Source organism: Octopus bimaculoides, chromosome 2 (assembly GCF_046866305.1).
Source record: "Octopus bimaculoides isolate indiv1 chromosome 2, ASM4686630v1, whole genome shotgun sequence".
Taxonomy (NCBI): domain Eukaryota; kingdom Metazoa; phylum Mollusca; class Cephalopoda; order Octopoda; family Octopodidae; genus Octopus; species Octopus bimaculoides.
The window spans coordinates 194,202,715-194,226,626 of NC_142929.1; the positions used below are offsets into that span (position 1 = coordinate 194,202,715).

Consider the following 23,912-nt stretch of genomic DNA (forward strand, 5'->3'; position numbering starts at 1 on the left):
TTTATCTCAGTTTCACCAAAGCCTTTAATTCTGTGCAATGGGCACGAAGATTAATCTTTATAACTGGTTGAAGTTGCTTCATTCTTGGTTGAAAGAAGATAATCATAATTCTAGGACAACACTCTGCCCCTACTATACAATGACATCTGGTGCCCCACAGGGATCTATTCTTGGTCCCTTGTTACATGTATTAATGAAATAGATACCAATTTGAAGAATGTTCCTGTGTTAAAATATGCAAACAACCTTAAGCTGTACCTTCAGATAAAAAGAATGGATCCTGTATGTTATAGAGCTTTCCTGCAAGCTGACCTGGACACAATGCAACAATGGCTTGCTGCTAACTGGCTACTCTAGCAAACTGTAGACAAGGGCACTACCATCGTATATGTTGGATGGAAAAACCTGGAATTTACTTACTCCTTCATGATACTGACCTTAAAATGTCTGCTAGGGAATGTCACTTTGGCATTATTGTCAACAATGATCTGTGCTGGTTGAACCAGATTTCTAAAATTATTAAAAAGGTCAACGGTGTCTTAGCATCACTCAGTAAGACCTTTGTCTGCCACATGTGAGCTATCTGTTTAAAGTTATATATTACAATGGTATATCTACACTTCAAGTTTGCATCTCCAGTCTGGAACCTCTGTCTTGTCCAGAATATCAATCTACTGGAAGCTGTTCAGAGATATATATATCCATCACCCCATCACCATATCTTCAATGTATTGCTTCTCTTGGCATTGACACACTTAAGTTTTGATGTTATGTTGTTGACTTGATAAAAGCTCACAGGATTATCAACCCTCTTTCAAACAACTTTGACTTCCTTTTTTAATTCAATGTTTCTACCACTTTTAAGGTGGGCGAGCTGGCAGAAACGGTAGCATGCCAGGTGAAATGCTTAGTGGTTTTTCATCTGTCTTTACGTTCTGAATTCAAATTCCGCCAAGGTTGACTTTGCCTTTCATCTTTTCAGGGTCAAGAAATTAAGTACCAGTTGCATACTGGGATCGACCTAAACAACTGCACCCCTCCCCCAAAATTCCAGGCCTTGTGCCTAGAGTAGAAAAGAATATCTCTACCACTTTTATGAAATAAAAAAAAATAAAAATAGAGCAAAGCATCCATGACTTTCAGAAACATTTCTTTTGCACTCAGAATTTCGGAAGTATGGGGAATAAAGCTACCCACATCAGTTGTTTGCTTTCAAGACATCCTTCAAAAGTATTCCATGGCACCTTTCCCTCTATATGGCTCTTTTACTGTTCAATTATTTTCTTCTTTTTGAATTTATTCTGTCTATTCTACATGAACTTCTAGCTTTCATGGCTGTCTTTCTTTACTTGTCTGCTTTCTCTTCTCTCTTTTAATCTTTTATGATGAGTTGTTGTGCACCTGAGCACGACAAGCCCAGAATTATATATTTATATATTTATAGTAGTAATAATGATAATGATAATAATAATAATAATAATAATAATAATAATAATAATAATAATAATAATAATAATAATAATAATAATAGTAATAATAATAATAATAATAATAATAATAGTAATAATAATAATAATAATAATAATGTGAAAATGTGATTGCTTTGTTTGTTTGTTTGAGATCTCTCCTAGTGAGACACTGAGTATGTTTTTGGGAAGGTTTCAATGTGCTCTTATTGGAGACAACACATACGTTCCTGCCTTCCATTTATTTCTCTTTTGTGTCTTTGACATTTTGGTTTATTTGAAAATGGTGTTGTTCACATTGAATGTAAAATGGTATCAGTGAAAGTGTGTGTGTGTGTGTGTGTGTGTGTGTGTGTGGGTGTGTGTGTGTGTGTGTGTGTGTGTGTGTGTGGGTGTGTGTGTGTGTGTGTGTGTGTCCTTTGTGTATTGTTTGTGGTTTGTGGTAGAGTTTAATAGCATGAACACAGGTTATGAAATAAAAAGAAACCTGTGTGAAGCAACGATGCCAACTATTAAACTAAGGACTTTTAGTGTAGTGAATTTCAAGTTAATACATAATCAACCTCACCTAAAATATTAATCAGATTGGTGGGGGTGGGGAGACACCCCTTTGTTTGTTAATCCTTTCTATTCTAGGTACAAGGCCTGAAATTTTGGGGAAGGGGTCTAGTCAGTTATATTGATCCCAGAACTCAACGATGAAAAGCAAAGTGGACCTGGCTGGAACTTGAACTCAGAGCCTAAGGACAGACAAAATGCTACTAAACATTTCGTCCAACATGCTGACATTTCTACCAGCTTACTACTACCCACTGTTTATTAATGAGACAAAGTTGACATCAATGCAATTCTTCATTTTTCTTTTTCCCATCATGTTCGTGGACAAGTTTCAAAACTTCAACCTTCTCCCTCACATCTCCATGCACCTCTTTTTATGTTTTATCCTGTCTACTATGTCCATATTTCTAACTTTCTTTCTTGTCTTTCTTCACTCAACTTATATAGCTGCTCTTTGCCTCCTCTTTTACCTTTTTTTTTGGGTCTGATAGAGTTGTGGTGCAACTGATCACCGTGTACAATAAGCTCTCATGAATTATTATCATTACTCAACGAAGTGAGCTGGAAGAACCATTAGCACACCGGACAAGATGCCCTTCATCCTTTCGAGAACACTGAAATATGTACTCGTCTAGTATTGGGGTCAACGAGGACTGGGTAGCCAGAAACAATATGATCAATTGTCTCTGTGAATTTTCTGAAAATTCTGCACAAGGGGTCAGATCCATCCTTAAGGACATTTGAATGGTAGTTTCTGGTAGCTAAGCTCCAGTCTTGCACTGGAATAACAAAACCTTCTGTTTCCCCTTTCAGACCTGTCCCTTGTAGCCATCAGTGTGTTCGATTTTGATCAATATCTAACTCGGATAGGCAGTTATGGTATTTTCCATGCAGGAGTTTACCTTTCCAATTGTCTTCCATATTATTCATGCAAGCCTTCTTTGCTTTTTGTTTGATATTCTTTGCATTAGTGATAGGTTTGTCACTATTTGGATCTCTTTGGCCTTTCTAATTGTTAATTTCTAAATCAGGAGAAGCAATGGTAGGTCTGTTAGTATTTGGGGGTCTTTGGTCATTGCTATTGTTAATTTGTAGGTCAAGAGACTTGTTAAATTTCTGACTTAGCTCCATGACTGAAGCTTGTTTGGAACCTTCATGTTTCAGTTGTTGTTTTAAGGTACTTTTCAAGGCCTATTATTGTGGATTTGAAGAATTGTTCAAGCTGTATCAGGCCGCTTCCACTTATTTTTCTTGGGAGATTAATCCTGTCTACATCTGATTTTGGATGGTGCATTTGGTACTTAAGGTTGTGGTTTGGTTTATGGTACGGTTTGAACAGACTGGCACTTAGATCTAGTGTAACATCTAAGAAGTTGACTGTGGTGTGTTTCTCCTTTATTGAGATGGATAGCCCTATATCTTTGAAGAACTTGAATAATTTTTTCCTGTATCTTTCCATCTCAACAAAGTGAACTGCATTCAGTTTGCTTCGAGTCAAGCTGGTTGAAAGACCCTGAATGAAGCTGCACAGAAAATTATGCCTGGTTGTATGTGCAACTGCCCATACTCTGTGCAGTGGAAGCACGTGTAGGTCATTATAACCATAGCGATATGCTGTATGCAATTGTAAAATACAAAGAAATAAAGTATTTTGAGGATGTATCAGTCCCCATATTCTCTCTCCTCATAATTATTGCTTACATATATCTATCTATCTATCTATATATATATATATATATATATATATATATATATATAGAGAGAGAGAGAGAGAGAGAGAGAGAGAGAGAGTGAGAGTAAGAGTAGGTTTGTATTTTTAAGGCAGATATGGCAAAAAATTTTGAGGAGACATTCTTACTCATTTTCTCTTAATTTACTCAACAAACAAAAAACCTGAGATGTTGACTATTTTTTAAGGTTTCATTATTTTAGTTAATCCTTTTATTTTATAAGAAAGGTGGTGGTGGTGGTGGAGTATAAACACTCCCTCTTTCTCCTTCCTCCTCCTCCTCTCCCTTAATTGTTATCTCTATTATAATACTTCTTCCTAACCAATAAGCTGTATTATCTCAGCTGTGCTTATTCGCTGCTCTATCAGTAGGAGCAGATGTTATTTCTTTATTTGGTGGCAATGGAGAAAGAAGTTGTGTCATGGATGAGGCTGTTTCGAGGACAGACACATTCCTCTTTGGTCAAGCCCTCATCAACTTTTTCAAGTTCCACTTGGAAAGGAAAGTGGGGGTGGGTGGAGAAGGAGATGTTCTCTTTCTCTCCGTCAGCGAATGGCTGTGGCAAAACTAGAAAGGTTGCATGGAACTACTCTAGGTGTGTCCCTGTAAATTTGAGAATATTACGTGTTGCAGGAGGGCTTGTGTCTTGATGGTCAGGTTGATACTGGATCTGTAGGGTTCTTTGATTGGCCCTAGCATTCATTACTTGATCCAATAACTTGATACCTCTGTAATTATTTGTATCTAAAGCGTCACCTTTACCTTTGTAGCAGTTGACCATGGTGCTGCTACACCAGTCATTGGGTATGACTCCTTCGTGTATCACCTGGTTAACAATACAGGTGACTAGGCTATAGCCGACACTGCCAGATATTTTGAGCATCTCTGCCATGATTCCTGATGGGCCGGGGGCTTTCCCTGTCTTACTCTTAATTGCTTTATCTACTAAGGTACTGTTAACTCGGATAGCTGGTCCCTCTGTTGGGTTGACATTCGGCAGACTCTCTTTCTCCCATTCATTCTCTTTATTGAGCAATCTTTCATAGTGGCGTCTCCAAACCTCTTTCTTTGCAGCCTCATTTAGTGCAAGCATACCATCACCCATGCGAACACATTTCTCTCCCACGACATCACGATTCTCTCTCACACACTGTCTTGCAACACAAAATACCTCAAGTTTTTGGTCCTCACGTTGCAGAACATTGGCAATTTTTTTCTTATCTGCTTCCCCTCTGGCTAAATAAAGCTGTCGCCTAGCTTCCCTTCTGGCAGTCTGATACAATTCCCTGCTACCACCATTCTTCCCGTCCTTCCAAGCCTGTTTCTTTTCTCTAATAGCCCTGTCAACAACATTGTTCCACCACGACGTTATTTTGGGTCGAGAGGGGACTTTGCACCATCCACAGATCTGGTCAGTGGCCCTCAGCAGGTTGTCCCGTAGAAACGTCCAGTTGTCCTCTACATTGTGTGAAGCTACATCCCCCTCTATTTCGTCAAAGGTTTTGAGTAATAAGTTTCTAAATCTCTGTCCATTCGCAGGATCTTTGAGCTTCCAGACCCTTCTCCTCCAAGCTGGTCATCTTCTGCGCAACCACTTAGCCCTGATCCTGAAGTCACTAACTACTAGTCTATGTTGTGGGGTACATTCTTCGCCTGGGAAGCTTTTGGCATTTATAAGCAGCCATCTTTCTCTTTTTCTGGTGAGGATGTAGTCAATTTGACTAGTGTGTCTACCAGATCGGTAGGTGAATAGGTGATTGGCAGGTTTCCTGAAGTTAGACTTGCAAACCATAAGATCATTTGCATCGCAGAACTCCAGCAGCCTGGTTCCCTCCTCATTGTGGGAACCAAAACCATAGCCTCCATGTACGCCATAGAAGCCCCCTGAATGTTGTCCAACATGTCCATTGAAGTCACCAGCCACAAAGAGAATGTCCCTGTCATTCGTCAACGAGGTAGTCTGCAAGAGGGTGTCATAGAATCGGTCTTTCAGCCCATCAGGTAGCCCCAGCTGAGAAGCATAGGCTGAGATAATGGTTGCTAACCCATGTTGCGGCACCAATATAATCTTAAGTATTCTGTCACAGACACTGACTACCTCGATTACCTTATCAACCCATTTCTCCGCAAGAAGTATACTCACGCCCCCGACCCTGTATGTGTTCCCTGCCCAGAAAATCTTGTACCTGTGTTCTTTGCCTGTGAGGAACCTAGTGGAACCTCCTCTCCACCTTACTTCTTGGAGGCAGCACAAATCGACACATCTCCGTTCAAGCATCTCAACAATCTCACCAGACCTACCTTTTAGTGTGCCGACGTTGAGAGTACCAACCCTGAGGGTGTGGGAAGTGTGAGCCCGTGAGACCCTGGGACGGGGTACAGCAGTGTCATGTACCTGAAAAGAAAGCTCACATTTGGCAGAATTCATAAACAAACAATAGACTTCAATTCAACCTGCATACACTACACTATCATATTTTTGCACTATATGATCACTACCTTACATAGGAGATAAGCCCTAAGTAGTGGTGGGGATGGCGTAAAGCCTTTAGAAGTGTTCATGGGAGACAACCAAAGGATGGCAGAGGATGGGAACTTCCAGTACAGGTGGAGGGGTGTAAGGGTGGGTGTACCGCGAACTAGCAAATTTAGACAAGAGCATCTTCTGGATTCGTATTCTTTCGGGGGAATTATTAAAAACCGAGTAGGGGAATCTGAGTGCGTGCGCTAGTTTATATGTCGATAATAGTAAAATAAAATTGAAAAATCTGAGTTTTCGGTCAGCCAATCTATGACAAAATTAGAGAAATAAGTGACTGTGTGATAAACTTTAATAAATGAATATGTTGTGGTTAAGGATGTGCATGAACTTAAGGTTATCTTAAGGCAACAATGAGAAAAACGAAACTATTGAAACTATATTTACATGTCTACATGGTAATGAAATAGAGAGAATAATGAAAAGAACTAAATAAGGGGTTTATGATCTGCAGAGAGTTCAAATCTCACTGTGGTCAACTTTGCTTTTTGATATGCCTACCCACGCTTTCCTTTTTATGATTGCACTTATTTATAATACACTTAGCAGAATTAATAAAGTAGCAGATTACACACACACACACACAGAAGAGAAAATGCAATATCCCATCCAAACACAAAAATATTCTAAAGTCCCAAAATATCAACCAGATAATGGTTGGGAAATAAGAGTTTATTTAAAGTGGGGAAGCCTTCAGCTTCCAGCATGGCTTCACAACAGCTCTGGAATCTGGCTCATGCATTCCCCACTACAACCCTGGGAAGATCGTTGATCTTGGCCACCAGCTTGGCCTTGGTATTGGAAGCAGAGCAGTTGGTGTCCTTCTCCTTTATATCCCATATATAGTAATCCATGGAATTGCAAGTGGAGGAATTAGGAGGCCAGACATCGGGGCTGGTGAAGTCATAGAAATTCTCTGACAACAACTTGTGACTCTTTCTAGTAGCAAGGAGCTGAATCATGCTGCTGCACATATGACCTTCCAGCAGCAACCCTATCTAGCCAGGGCTTGACCACAGTCTCCAGTTGCTTCACAGAGACATCTGAGTTGAGCATAAGGCCCTGTTCAAAGATGTCAACCTCACTGAAGACACCCAAAGACCATCACAGTTTGGGGTAACATGGTTTTCATGACATGTTGGACACACATGAATCGTAGACAAGCCACCTGTTGTTTTGAGTGTTGTGCAACTGGCCCAGGCAGAAGTTCTTCTCGTCTGAAAAGAACCAGATCATCCCCAGCTCAACAGGATACCTCAGTTTGTTCAGCAGCTTCTTTGCCTTCATCATCCCCTTGGCTGTCAGAATTTGTCTCTTGTGCCTTTTGTATGAGTGGAAGCAAAGCCCCCCCCCCCCCCATTCGGGTTTGGCTTCATGATGGCAACTCCAAAACCCATCTCTCTTGCCAAAGCTTGAATTCCCTTACTCGGATTTTTGATCACATGATCTTGCAGTTGTTGGGTGAATCCTTGTGTGAAGATGCAGTCAGAACGCCAGCTTGTCCCTCTCTACTGGCCATGGCTTTGTTGTCTCTATTGCAGCTGTCCACGTCATGCCCTACAGCCTTTACAGTGTTCTCAGAGCATTGAGTAGCAGTCATGATGTCAGCATTTTGATACCCAGCACAAATCATTATGATACAGGTAAGCCCTTTCCAATATCCAGATGGCTTTCAGTCCTCTATGTCAGCTTTCTTTTTATCATTTACAACTTCAATCTTTATGCTCTCCAAGGCCGTTGAGTATTCACCAATACATCAAGCTGTTCCTGAAAAAAAAAAGGGGCATTAAAATAAATCATCAAATTTAGCCCGAACACCCTGTACATACATCAACATATGCTAACACGTATACATATACATGTATATACACGCACACTTAGAAGAGTAAAATTTGCAGCACTACTGCTTTAAGATGAAAAAAAAGAGAAAAAAACCCCAAATATATAAAGTAAATAGACGGGAGTAACAAAAAAAATAAACATTTAAGAAGATAATAAATACGGGATATAGAGAAGGAGGAAGAAGTGGAAGACGAGAGAATGAGAAAGACAAGGAAGTTTATGGGTTAGGGTTAGGATTGATTTTTAGAGACTAATAATAGAAGGATATTATAACAGTGTATAACAAGTAATAAGATACTTGACTACTTTATAGACCCAATATTAAATATTTACCATTTAATATTTAGTGTTCCATAACGAGAAAGCTAATAGAACAAATTAGAATGGAGGGGGTGTATATCCAGTGATTAAATGTGGATGATGTCGTTATGAACATATCTAATACTTGAATAACAATCAAATCATTATATTGAACTATAATGCCCGTTATTATAATACATGAGCTAAGGTAAAGCCCGTCTGTGAGCTGTTGTTTTTGTACTTGTTGTTGGTGGAAAACGAAAATCTCTTTCTAAGGCTGCGGGTAAAAATAATTAACAACACTCACCAGCAATTAACATAAACTTTATTTACCGCACACAGTGTTTTCTGTGTTGGTCTTTTCGCAAAAACTAACAGCAACAATTACCCATAAAGGGAGAGACATACTGCCGGGATCTACAACAATTAAACTGCTGTCTAGCAATCTGTGGCTGATCCAGCACAACGGGAAAATAATCACACTATATTCATGACGATTAAATATGTATCTTCTAACTGCCATGAGAATGGAGATGTTGGGTGGCTGCTAGAGTTGCCACCAAAAACCACCTTTATATAGGGCTCAATGAGGAAGTTCTAGAAAGTTAAAAGTGATGCCATTTTAGCCACGCCTCTTCTTCTAGAGCCTCGAGTATGGTTATGTAATCTCCGTTTGAAGTGGGCAAGTAGAAACTCTGTAGGTAAATGTATTCTGGTCTGTATGGATATTACATTCGTATACAATATTTTTGGTCAAGTACTTATTATTAAGACGGTACTAAAATCTATTTCTACAGTTACATAGTCTCGATGACGGAAAGACAGGGTTATTACAGGTACAGGTATATGTATGGGCGTATATCGTGTGTGTGTGTGTGTGTGTGTGTGTGTGTGTACACGTGGATATAAATGTGTGTTTATATAAATAAAAATTGAATAAAATAAATGATAAATAGTTTTCTTTGAATCAGTATAAATGTTTGCCTCAGTGCCAAGTTTCAGTCAAAAATCCTGTTTCTTTTATCTTAAGGTCCATAACTATAAATTATAAATTCATCCCCTCGTTCTGTACGATTCTTGATACACCCATTCTGACCATTTTATAAATCAGTACCTTTGACTATAACTTTACTCGTTTGGGAAACAAGTCGTTATTCAGTTCTATATTTAAGAGATGAGGAATTACGTACATTATTTACATTATTTACATTTGACGGATATTGTGGTTAAGAGCGTGGGCTACTAACCCCAAGATTCCGAGTTCGATTCCAGGCAGTGACCTGAATAATAATAATAATAATAATAATAATAATAATAATAATAATAATAATAATAATAATAATAAAAATAATGATAAGAAGAAGAAGAAAAAGAAGAAGAAGAAGAAGAAGAAGAAGAAGAAGAAGAAGAAGAAGAAGAAGAAGAAGAAGAAGAAGAAGAAGAAGAAGAAGAAGAAGAAGAAGAAGAATGGCATCGAAAAATACCTTAGGAATGAGAACCCAGGTTCGAAATTTCCCCAAGACACCTGATGAAGGCTGGAGGGTATATCAGCCGAAACGTTGTGTTAACAACAAACAAAGATGAGGACAAATATCTGTCGAATGTAAATAATGTAAGTCGTTATTCAACTCTATTTAAAATATTGCCTGATGTCCGTGAGAATTGCGTAATCTATGGTGTAATCCAAAATATTGTATTATGCTTAAATTAAATAAAAATTCTTAGCGAAACAACTGTAGCAAAATTAAAAGTCCATTCGTTCTTTTATTCTACAAGGTTTCTACTTTTCACCGAACTACTTGTAAACAATTAGAATTGCAGATTACCCAACAATAGTGTCTGATTTTCGCCGATGCTTTCTGCGCTGATAAATGGATTACATCACTTTCTGCTCTGCATGATTCTGTCTAGGCCAATCAGTGGCATACTCGACGTTGATGTACCTCGATTCTTTTGGAATCCTATGTAACCGATATATATATATATAATTACAAATTAAAAGGGTAAAGGATTATCAATTTATTAATTAATAAATCAATTAATAATTAATAATTTTTACCAAGCCCATCGGTATGAAAGCACCATTATTGGTGGAGAACTTATTCAAAAGTTCATATATTTATAAATATAATTAAGGGATCAGCAAAATATTTGCTTCACCATATACCGAAGTTCAGAAAATAGCAGCTAAAAAAGCTGAGAATCTCACAGATAGCATCACTTGTAGCTCACAAAGGCAAAAACAAGAAGAAAAAACAATATATATATATATATATATATATATATATATATATATATATATATATATATATATATGGATGAGGACAGCGGACAGCTGTGAAAAAAGTGTCACACCCTATGAGTAGAGGGAATCTGTGGAAGAGGCAGATCCAAGAAGACCTGAGATGAGCTGGTGAAGCACGACCTTCGAACGTTGGGCCTCACCGAGGCGATGACAAGTGACTGAGACCTTTGGAGACATACTGTGCTTGAGAAGACCCGGCAAGCCAAGTGAGACCGTAACCGTGGCCGATGACAGTACCGCCTGATTGGCACCCGTGCCGTGGTACGCCAAAAGTACCGTTCGAGCGTGGTCGATGCCAGTGCCGCCTGACTAGTCCCGTGCCGGTGGCACGTACAAAGCACCCACTGCACTCTCGGGGTGGTTCGCGTTAGGAAGGGCATCCAACTGTAGAAACTATGCCAGATCGGATTGGAGCCTGGTGCAGCCTTCTGGCTTGCCAGCCCTCAGGCAAACCGTCCAACCCATGCCAGCATCGGACGTTAAACGACGACGTTGACCATGATGATGATGATATATATATATATATATATATATATATATATATATATATATATATATATATATATATATATATATATATATATATACTACGTATGTGGAAAATCGGTGTGTGTTTGTTTGTGGAATTGTTAGCTAACTCCTCCTACATCGTTTTATTAATTTTGATGAAGCTTGACAAGTGAGTATAACTCCTGTCTGGAAACCTCGTGACATACTTAGATTGTTGAAAAAATCGATAATACGGCCCCTGGAATGGGCCTTTATATCTACCTCATATTTTTTTTAACACCCAACGGAAATAACCCATAGCACCTGTACAATAGTTTTTTTAAACTCTCAAAGGAAATAACCCATTTCATTGTTTATATTCGATTACTTTGAATATTGATTTTTTTGTGTGTTCTATTTCTAATTTTTGCAGACAATATTATTTTTCTACTTTATTTGACACGTGAGTAGAACTCATGTCTGGAAATCTCGTGACATACTTAGATTGTTGAAAAAAATTGATAATAGGGCCCTTCCAATGGATCCTTCTATCTACTACATATTACTAATATTTTATTGAAAGAGCCCAAGGGAAATAACCCATACCACCTACAGATTTTAGCGAAGTGATCAATATTTGATTCTCACGATCAGCCAACCCAATTCTACATTTCACTACTCACAGTTTTGAACTACTAAACATTATTATTGCACTTCCTTAATTTGAATCTTAAACCTTAAAGACTTCATTCATGCGTTTCTATACATACATACTTTTTGAATGCCCATTACTTCGAATCATTCTGCATTTTTGCAGTTACACTTTTTCCATGACAGTAGATAAACTGTTTATTCCGCAACGTATTTGTCGTGGCTTCATGCAGGCATAGCGTGGATTCGATCCTCGACTGCCAAATTTCACTTAACATTTCAACAGTACTTTTTTCACGGTAAAACAATAGTTTTTCTGTGAATGACAACAGTTATACATTTCCCAGACGCCTCCGCTAAGCAGAATAATGTCTTTGCCCCTCGCCAACCTCCGACAACCTCTCTCGCCAACCTCCAACAACCTCTCTCGCCAACCTCCGACAATCTTTATCGCCAACCTCCGACAATCTCTCCCTCCTCCAGCTGACAGTTTTTTTGTACTTTTTCGTGACGACGGAAAATGCACCTTTTGTGTCAGTTATAACAAGATTGCTTATTCATATCAGAGTAATAAGGCGTTTCAATATAACATCATCCCCCCCGGGGAATTACCGGGCACACCAGCTAGTGTATATATATATATATATATATATATATATATATATATATATATATATATATATATATATATATATATGGTTACAGGACATCACCAACGGTTCAAACAACATGAAATACGTAAACAAATGAGTTAAATACGTAAACAACGAGAAACACGTGGAAAACAGAAACACAGAGAAAGGACCCTTCATCAGTTGTCGGCTGTCTATCTACTCCTCATTTCGATATATATATATATATATATATATATATATATATATATACTTTATTTAAAATCAGCAGAAATATAACAAAAGACTGTTACTCTGAGTTTCACGTTCCCGTTCATCGGACAGTTTTGTTAGAAATGGGATTCCTTTTGTTATATTTCCTTTGTTATATTTCTGCTGCTTTTAAATAAAGCATATTACTCTACCTCTGGTATTTGAGTACTCTTTTTTCCACTTTGTTGCACATTTCATGTGCTTACACCGGTGTATATATATATATATATATATATATATATATATATATATATATATATATATATATATATATATATATATATATAACGTAATTGTGTGTAAATCCCTGCATACAACTCTATGTGTGCAGATTCGATGCTCGTTCCATGATGAGGCGTTCCTTCCAAGCCCTTTACTCCAAATGGAGATTAAGATCAACAGAGTCAGCAACGATGTGTTTCTCGCTGCTTGGGCAGTCCTTTTATAAACCGATGTCCTCAATCAAAGAAAGACATTTATAGAACAGACCAGCCCCTACCTTACAATACTGGTGTGTTGTGCTGGTGTTGTTAAGAGATTCATTTTACAATTACATAGTTTCAGGTTCGATCCTAATGCATGGCGTCTTAAATAAACGATTTTTAATTCAGTCTTTGGTCGACAAACTTTTTATGAAGCAAATCTGATGAACTGAAACGATTGTGTCGAAGTACGTCAACGGGATCGATCCTGTTCCAGCTGAGTAGACACAATCAATTTACGCTGTTTTACAGTCTGTTCTGTTGCAGACATTCAGGTGAGGCCGCCAGTTTAGGGTTAGTTTCTTCTCTTCATCTTATCTGTCTGAAGGCACCTGAAAAGAGTCGGGGCTATTGCCCTTCCTCTTTTCAGCCGTTAATATAAACCTCTCTCATAAGAATTTTTCTTCTACCACCACAAACTGTGATTCTATTTACACTCAGTACGATATTAGTGTCCCCACCACTTACCCCTGACTTATAACTGTATACCTACCTCTTGTCACCTACTTTGACACATTCCTTGCATGTGTCCACTCGGTACGCGGTGTCCCAGTATGGACCACCTAAGACAGCCATTCACCCGGTCCTTCTTTCCCCCAGATCTTCTCCTCTGGAACTTTCCCCCAGGTTTGTGTGTTCCTTTCAATACCTAATCTGCAAGAATGAATTGAAACAGATTCCATCAGATTTTGGATTTTAAGTCGACTCAATCTGAGATGGCCTGGGGTTAAATAACAAACAACAGTGACTAAAAAAAAAGTAGCAGCAGCAACAAAAACAAGAAAGAAAGAAAAAGCAACAACAGCACCACAATGTTAATAAATCTTATTCTGAGAGGATATGTAAGAACTATAACAACTACTGCTACTGCTGCTGCTGCTGCTGCTGCTGCCGCTGGAGTATCGGCTTATCCCCCTCCTCTTCCACCCCATCCTGCCATCCCTCCTCCCTTCCACTCTATCTCTCCATGCCCCTCCCCTTCCAGTACAGCTATAAAACTACTGTAAACCAGACGTTGTCCATGTTTTGATCAGATATTTCTGGTCACGCCTCTTCTGTGGGTTGGACCGTAAAAACGGTTCAAGATGGAGCTTGACTATATAATATTAGCATTACAGCAGCAACAACCACAACAACATTATTAATGGTATTGTAGGTGGTGGTAACGACAATTCCTTTGTTTTCCAGACGCATCATTACCGGATATCTTTTCTGCTGTTCGCTTTCTCCCTCCACCTCTCGCACTCCGTATACACGCGTATGAGTGTGTGCGTGTATGTGTGTGTGTGTGTGTGTGTGTGTGTGTGTGTGTGTGTGTGTATATATGTATATATATATATATTTTTCTAATATATATATATATACATACATGGACGCGCGCGCGCACACACACTCGTGTTTTGAGTTTTACTTACATAGGTTTTGAACAAACATGGTGTGTGTGTGTGTGTGTGCACACACGCGTGTGTATATGTAAATACTCGCGTACGCACACTCGCGGCGGGAAGACACGCTAGTTGGGTTGTTGGACTGACCGATCATAAGGTTGTTGGGTCAGTTCTTGAACCGAGTGGCTTATTATGTCCTTGAGCAAGGTACATCGTTTCAACTCTGCTAAAAACGAGTTGCAGCCTATTGCTGGTGCAGCCCTTTACCTGTTATACCCTCGATAACCGTGTGGGTCGTGATAGGATAGCCAAGAGGTGCCGACATTTGCTCGCTCCTTCATAAATGCTTAAACTAATTATCGAAAATGTGATAGAAGCTATCAGGTCATACTCGTTCTGTGGCATATATATATATATATATATATATATATATGGCCACCTGGATGGAACGCCGGTCCGTTGCATGATTAACTCATTTTTACCAGCTGAGTGGACTGGAGCAACATAAAATGAAGTGCTTTAGTCAAGAACACAACGCATCGCCCGGTGCTGGAATCGAAACCACAATCTCCCGATCATGAATGCCACGCCTGAACCACTAAGCCATGCGCCTCCACGTGCGTGGGTGGGTGTGTGTGTGTGTGTGTGTGTGTGTGTGTGTGTGTGTGTGTGTGTGTGTGTATGTGTGCGTGCGTGTGCGTGCGTGTATATATATATATATATATATATATATATATATAGTTGAAATTTACAGAAAAACAAAAGACGAAAACAGGTGTATTAGTTTAACGCTCGGCATGGTGAGAAAGTCTTTTACATTTCGAGCCTACGCTCTTCCACAGAAAGGAACGCGAGGAAATAAAAAGTGCATTGTGATCATCGTGTATATGTGTGTGTGTGTATATATATATATATGTGTGTGTGTGTGTGTGTGTGTGTGTGTGTGTGTGTGTGTGTGTGTTTGTATATACGTTTTGCACTTCACCTACAAATATACTTACATACAACACATATGCGCTCAGACTCAGACGTAAGTATGCACATACACACATACATGCACACATTTATTCACATCCATATGTATACCTACACACGTATTCACATGCAACTTCAAACCTACATGACTGCATTAACGTTCACACACGTACACATCCGTACAGAGACATATACATCGGCACACACAAGAGGCCATATACTAATACATGGAATTAAAACACCGCTACAGATACATGAGAATGACCAAGACAAATTTAGTTACTGGTTGAATTCTTAAAGGGTTTTTTGCTAACTACAGGTTTTCCTTATTTTTTTCGCATCTCGTTCTAGTTTGGCATATTCTAATTCTATTCTCTTCAAAATATTTGGACGCATTCAATATATTTTTTCTCCATGATGCTCTCTAGCAAAACTTTCTTAATGTTCCACGTGTATATTTCCCAAGTTAACACCTAACTTGAAACCATCGTCTTGGTTTGGAAGGAGGTATTTTCTCAGAGTATTGTTTTCTACTCAGTGGAAACTTCAGATTTCTGCCTTCCTCACGAATTCACTTAGTCTCTTCCCCTTCAGTCTGATACACCACAATTCCGCTTACACTTAGAATATTTTCTGTCTCCAAGACTTCAACATTATCAGTTACAATGTCTATCGAAAACACTTTCACGAAAAACCTTCCATCTGATTGATATGTCATGAATATAAAGTCCATGATTCACATGGTTATACAACGACAAACATACAATAACAACCATAGGCCAATTGTATGGTTTCAATTTAAACATTTTCTAGTGTCCAAAGAGAAGATTGTAATTTTCCAAAAGATAACCACGACTTCTGGATACTATTTGTGATTTCGTAGATAACTGAAGGAAAACAGTGTTTCCATACTTGTTCTATGCACCGTTGTTTTAGGGCCCAAGCAAAGATTTCCAGATCAGAAAAATGTGTGCCAGGTCAATGAAATTTTGCTCACGAGTATTTATAAAACCGTTTTTATTGTGTGTGACAATATCACAGTCAGCAGAGTACAAAGTCTGTCGTCAGAGATACAGAAGTAATTCTTATCGATAGTCGTGTAATGCTGTTGTCAATCTCTTAACATCGTCTTTCGTAGATGGGTCTACATAGTGTCTGTAGTAGTATGAGGCACAGAGTTAAGCATCTCATAGTCTGGCCATACAGTCTGTGGTGGTGTCTCTTCACTTCTTTAAGGAGAGTTTTGTTAATGTGGAGTTGTTGGATAGAGGCCCAACCTTCTTTCTTTTCTCCTCACTTATCTCCTTTGTTTCACAGCAATCCCACCACTAAGACACTCAAACAAGCTGTGCACTGTTTATACGTGTGTTTCAAACATGACACACAGAGCTTTTGCCACTTAATTCTTAGGTACTAGTTTTGTCCGTGCAACTGTCAGCCAGCGTTCATTGCTCTTTTAAAAAGGTTGAAGATGGTTTCCCAGTAGAATAACCAATTATTAGGATTCGCTTGAGTGATTTTCCTTTCGGAAGTTTTGCAACAATCATCAGTTTCACTTATGACGTTTTGCGACACTCGTTTACACAGTATTCACTTTGTAACTCATTTGACGACATTGCATCGCCTTTGTGTTGTTTGTTTCCAGTCCAGATCCCTACACCAAGTAATTCTAGATCATTCAAGAACAGGGTCTTTACAGCTTTGATTGTATGGCCTTTTATGCTGCGATATACTGCTTGGGCGTTTTGTGTAAACTTGAGATTGATAGTCCTATGTTTTTCATAAGCTGACAAAGCTTTTCATTTACCAGTCACAGTTCGTTTTTTAAAGACAATTATCTTATTCCGAAGAATGTCTTGTTGGGGGCAGTTCCCATAAACCTTAGATAATCCACCATTAAGTCGCTGCTTCTGGTTCATGAATTTATTATTCGCTTTCGACTTAATGTTCAATTGTCTGATATTTCTCTTGAGTCTGTCGTTGTTATTTTTTTTTTTTTTTTGTGGGAGAGGGGCGTGATTTACTTTGGTTGTATGTTTCAATCGATTGCTACTACTGCCATCTGTTGGCGAATTGTGACTGATACACACTAACAGGGAAACATTCAACGTGTTAGATATTCTTTAGCAACTTGATTGATCACAGATAGCATCAAGTGGGTAACTTATCGATTTCATCTTGTAATCGTTCTTTCATAAACTTGTTTGTTGACGTAAATCGTGAACTTTTTGTTTGAATCCTGCCGTTGGCTTCATTTGTGTTGTTTATATTATTGTTATCAACGGTTATCACTGCCCCATGGAAGGCTGGAAGCCCTATCTTTCTGTGTTGTTTTTGCTTTCATTTCAGTTGTTTAATTCTTTACTTGTTTCAGTCATACTGGAGCTTCAACTTGAAAATTTTTTAGCTGAATGAATCGACCACAATGGTTGTTCTTTTTAAAGCCTGACCCCTTACTATATCGGACTATTTTGCCGAACCGCTAAGTGTGCAGTGAAACTGAACCTGGAACCTTGTGGTTGGAATGCAAATGTCTTACCGCGCAGTCACGCACCTGCCAACTACAAATATGGAACGCTTCACGAATTCGCATGTCATCTTTGTGCAGAGACCATGCTAATCTTCTCTGTTTCTGTTGGTTCTTCGCAGTTTTTTGCGGGGGAAGGATTTTCAAGTTTATTCACACATGTTTTTAAGGTCGATGATTTTTACCAAAAAAAAAAAAAACAGTATTTATTATTTTTTTTTTCTCAATCAAATGTAAGATGCTGGGCTCAGTCGCTAACTCAATACCTTCTTGGTGTAACCAATTACTTCCACGACCTGTGATAACTGTCCCCAATGTTCTGTCTCTCCGTGGCTTATGTCTCGCAAGTGTTATGACTTACCATTACGCTACTTTAGTGTTGCTACGGCGTGCATCTCTTACGATTTGGTTTTCTATATCCCATTTTATTGTCACACCATCACCACCATCCTCTGTCCCTCTACAACTATCACTATTCTATTAAACAACACCAAAGACTTTCTAAACTGTCCAAACTACCAGCCGTCATTATCGTCTACCAATCTGTCCGCGTGATTTATTCACCGTCTGTCTGCCGAGTCGACGTTTATCGCTTCATCTCTTTCATGCTTTTTGTCTTCCTCATTTATCATGTCGTCTCTCATCAAGTTGATGATAATGAAACACTGATGAATGTACGTGAAGTGGTGGTGGTGGTGGTGGTGGTGATGATAGTTGTCTGTAGTAATTATTAGTAGAAAAAGTTTTGACAATGGAATAAATTTTGAGACAAAAGAAGAATGTGACGTTTCGTAATAAGACCCTTCATCACAGAGTTTAAATAAATTGGGGTTAGTGACAGAGAGGAGGATTTATTACAACAGTAAAGAATAAAGGAGGAGGGCAAGTGGAGGGGGAATATGGTGCTGTGTCCAAGTTGCAATTATAACTGTGTGATCCAACAGGTTACCTCATCTACTCGAAATAGCAGCTAAATCTCAGATTACACTCCTATCCACCCATGGCCCTATCTTACCAGGAGGATCATAGATGGAACTCTTTGATCATTGATCTACTGGACTGAGTTTGACCTGGGGCTAAATAACAACAAGGAAAGAGCTTCCTTCTGGTCGTTCAATCTGCTAGAAATAGCTGCCAAAACTTTTTTTAATCAAACGCCACTGTTTTCGATATCAAATAATGTAATTCTGTGTGGATTGTACAAAGATAAGGACATGATGGAGACGGTTTGAGTACCTTTAATCATAAGACTATACTTTACCAGGATCAAACAACAACAACTGTAACGGTAAACTTCACGGACAGCCAAGCCTGTGAGTTAGGTTCAATCCCAGCTGAAGTATTTCGCTTTCTTTAGAGAAAGATGAACACTGGATAAAACCACCTTGACACAGCTCAACCATCTTCTGGACTGTTACTTTACATGTCAGAAATAGTAGTCAAACTCTCCTTAATTTGGTCCAATGTCTGCTGGACCAGCACCGACCTCAGCTGAAACAACAACAATACCCAACGTTTGATCTGCAGCAAAACAATGAATTTATATCAACAGAGCTCATTAAAGTTAATGACTGAGGCTGGTAAATGGTACGTTGTTGCTACTGCTGGTGGTGGTGGTGTCGACGGTGGTGATGGTACTGTTGTTATTGATGACGGTATTAAGTGGTGGTGGTGGTGTTGATGTCGAAGGTGGTGGTGTTGATTTGGCTGCAGTTTAGTGCCTACTCTGTCGCAGTCGTTCCTGATCGCGCTCTCCTGCAATCATCTTTTTTCTTTTAAGACGGTATCCGGGAGGGGGGGCGGAAACACACACACACACACATGACAAGCTTCTTTCAGTTTTCGTCTACCAAATCCACTCACAAGACTTTGATCGACCCGTGGCTATAATAGAAGACACTTGCCTAAAGTCTTACGGAGTGGGACTGAGCCCGGAACCATGTGGTGGGGAAGCAAGCCTCTTGCCTCACACCCACAAACAATAATTCTTTCGTTTTTTTTTTCTTCTTTTTTTTTTGTGTGCCATTACTACTTTTGAATAAGAATTACCTAAAGAAATTTAGTGAAAATATTTCACGAAATTGATAAAGAATAAAAAATCAGTGATTATTGATAAAGTCGGAGTATTTGATGTGAAATGTGTATTTGGTAAATGCTAGTTAAGATAGCATTTTAGGTTCAATTTGCTAAAAATTCATCCTTGAAGTTCAAAATCGTTTCAGCTGTTTATTGAGCCCTTGACTCGCGTCCACATAGACTCGCGTCCACATAGACTCGCGTCCACGGGGGCAATATTGACTACTCTGCCGAGCCCTGTTCCGCATTTTATCTCCCGATGATGTTCTCTATCACAAATATATTGAATCTATTTCGATTATTCCTTTCCTGCCATTTCAGATATCGATCTTATTGCCGATCAAATGAAATCAATACCTTATATTTTATGGTGCATCTGGTTCTTTATTCTATCGATATTTTACTGTCTTCAGTTTGACCCTCGGTGGTAACTTGATCCTAAGTTTAAGATTTGGCACTTCCCGAAATCTTGTTTTTCTTTCTTTCTTTTCTTTTTTTTTATCAATCAGTAAATCTTCGATTTCCTATTGATTATCTTCGTTGAAGATGTGTTTCATTTATGAACGTCTTGAAACAAGAAGACAAGTATTCTCAGTGTACCTTCTCAGATCTCACGTCGCTCAGTTAATCCGGATTATGATCCACTTGTAATAATACTGCTTAACACCACACCTGTTCTTAACTGAAAAAAAAAGACAAAACAAAACAAAAATAACCGACTAAAAGAGTTCCACCTTAAAAACCAATTCTAACAAGAGGACGTTGATTACGTGCAATACACACGTTGTGTGTGTGTGTGTGTGATTCAAAAGATTTAAGAATGAGAAGGAATTGAAGGTGAATACAAACATGAATTGCAAATAAACAAAAAAAACTCATCTATCGCATCACATTTCTAAAATACGATGAGAATTACATCGAAAAAACAAAAACGGATCAAAATTAACCAGACAGGCGGCGAGAGTACATCAACAGCAAATTAAAGCTTCATCCTCTTAAAAAATGATGCATGTAGTAAATATCTTGACATTTGTGCAAAAGGAAAATTCAGAATATTTCCTTTATTCAAAATAAAAGAAAAAAAAAATGATCGAATAATACTTTACAAGAATTCTAAATTCGACACTAAACCGGAATTAGTCTACACCAGGCGTCGGCAACCTATGGCACGCGTGCCATGTGTGACACGCGGACCAATTCACAATGGCACGCACGCCTCTTAGCAAAAAATAAAAATAAACGTAAGTTTTTGTTTATAACTATATTTCTGGAAGCGACATCGTAGTAATTAAATTATATCATTACATGTCTTTTTCTTTTTTTAACGATCCATCTCTTCTAACTTAAAGTATCTGAAGTCGGCTGTATTTTTGGTAGCATTACACTTCCTTCAAAATATAGGACTGCTGAACACAATTTTGACGATACCAAATTACAAATGTTAAGCACAATTAACTTTTTGTTTGTAAGCTGGCGCTGAAAGCATTTATACGCTCTTTATTACTTAAGCCAGGAGCTAGAGCCACAAACGCCTATTTTTTTGAAATCAGTTGTATATTTAGCAGTGCAGATCATGATATGTTAAAATTAGTTAACCACCTTACAGCGGCCAATCTAAAAAATGGACTCCTACTTTTCGGGTTATCCAGAAGTAGACTCTTTCAAAATTATTCTCTCATTTTGAGGCCAGTTTTATATTAAATAGAAAGAAAAAGCGGAAGTGAGAAGGGTTTTCAACGACAAACAAGGAATGGAAAGTCAAAAATTATACATATTTTCTTAGGTTTCAATTTCTCCTTTGTGAGTCGAGGTGTCTGATTTTTTGAGTGGATTTCTTTTCTTTTTTCTGCTTATTCTTACCATTTATTTTAATCTAATTATTTTTATTATTACGAAAATTTATTCATTAGATTTATTTAATTTTATTAAAAAAAAATTTTTTTTACTATATATTTTGTTCTAATTACCTTCACGCAAGGACACATATGGGGATACACATCCACACATATGGAGAGGCACATCCATACATACAAACACGGTACATAGTTTTGCAAAACACACACACACACACACTAAGACATGCACACACAAGGAGACAGAGGTACACACACGCATATACATACATAAAAACACAGACACGCAAGCACATGAATATGCAGAATACATACTTAAAAATGTACATACAGACATATATGCATATGCACACACACACACACATACATACATACATACATACATACATACATACAAACATGCATACATGTATAGGCACACACACACACACACACACACACTGACCCACACACATGCGCACAAACAAACAAAAAACGAACGCAGTGTGAATAACAGAGTCGAAACTATTGAAAAGGTTGCAAGACGCAACGAAAGTTTTAGAAAAATAAAAATAAGGAATAAGTGGAAATTTTACCGGTGAGTGTGTTAAATTATAAGGCACCAAAAGAGAATGACTCTCCCCAGACACAACAGAATATGCTTCAACACACGAACTCACATACAGAATCTTGCAAACTAAATCCAAAAACGAAATATTCTTATTTATTATTAAAATATATTTGTAGAATCTGGTTTAAGGGTTTATACATCAATAATATTAATTATTAATATATAATGCCCCAAGATGAATAACAAAAGACAAAAACTTTATGTGGATCTAGTTCAAAACGGGGGCACCAGTTTTCATTTATGTTTTATGTAGTGTTTTTGGTACCGAAAGACTTTCAAACTTCGTATACTTATCTATTTTGTGTTATAGAACAGAAAAAGATCTTTGTATTCGAAGTTATTTCATGTAAAAAATTGTCTTATTTCGATAATTTCAACCAATCACTGACAAGTATTCAGCTGTTTACAGTTACTCCTTTGGCAGTTTAAGCGGTGTAAAGCGTATTTAATCTCCATTACTTCTGACATTTTGCAGAGAGGCAACACACGTGTGTTCGTTTTCCTTCGTTTTATTTTTAATATAATTTCGTTAACATCTGCCTGAAGTGTATGTGTACAACATTTGCCCTAACCCTAACCCTAACCCTTCCCTCAAAAACCAGGCCTTGTGCCTATAATAGAAAGGTTTATTAGCTACTGCCAATATGCTTCAGCCATTTTTTGACAAGGAAATAATAATTTTATCACCGCCAGAATCGTTTGAGAATCGTTTGTTTACGTAGTCAGCACCTAATGTATTCGGCTGAATGGACGTCAGTCATTGGTTGAAATTACAGAAATACGACAACTTTAACATGAAATAAGTTGCAATATAATAATTTTTCTTAAGAAGACTAAGAGAAAAAGATGTTTTATATGACACATTCTACCAGTGTCCCAAGTTTCAAAGTGTTTCGTTAATGAAAAATGTGGCCCCCGTTTTAAAAAAGATCCCTTTATGTTCATCCATTTCAAGATTTCTGGAGCACTGAGTATGGATTTGTACAGCAAAATGATCGTGCTGTGTGTGCATTCTGCCGTGGATCTGTCGTATGTCGTACATCAAGCGTACAAAGACGCTGTCAAACTGAGACACCAGACGACATCTAAAAACCCTGATGAGAAAAGGGAAGCCCTAAATTGGGATCTTTCTAGTTACCAAAGAAGCACTTCTGCTTTTGTTCAAATGCTTGGAACCCAAAATAAAGCCAACGAATGTAGTTACACAGTCGCTCATTGTATAACCGATGAAGGTAGA

General features: G+C 38.2%; 1 protein-coding gene and 1 non-coding gene across 2 annotated transcripts; both read right to left on the bottom strand.

Moving 5' to 3' along the window:
- Positions 1-3,918: 3,918 nt before the first annotated feature.
- Positions 3,919-14,038, bottom strand: LOC128247058 (uncharacterized). The gene is made up of 2 exons (XM_052965830.2): positions 13,740-14,038; positions 3,919-8,060 (listed from the first exon to the last, which is right to left on the bottom strand). The coding sequence occupies exon 2, from the start codon at positions 4,857-4,859 to the stop codon at positions 4,341-4,343; it is 519 nt and encodes a 172-aa protein (XP_052821790.2). The 5' UTR covers positions 4,860-8,060; positions 13,740-14,038; the 3' UTR covers positions 3,919-4,340.
- A 4,134-nt stretch (positions 14,039-18,172) lies between these two features.
- Positions 18,173-18,276, bottom strand: LOC128247180 (U6 spliceosomal RNA). The gene has a single exon (XR_008263582.2). It is a non-coding gene; the product is annotated as a U6 spliceosomal RNA (small nuclear RNA).
- Positions 18,277-23,912: the final 5,636 nt, after the last annotated feature.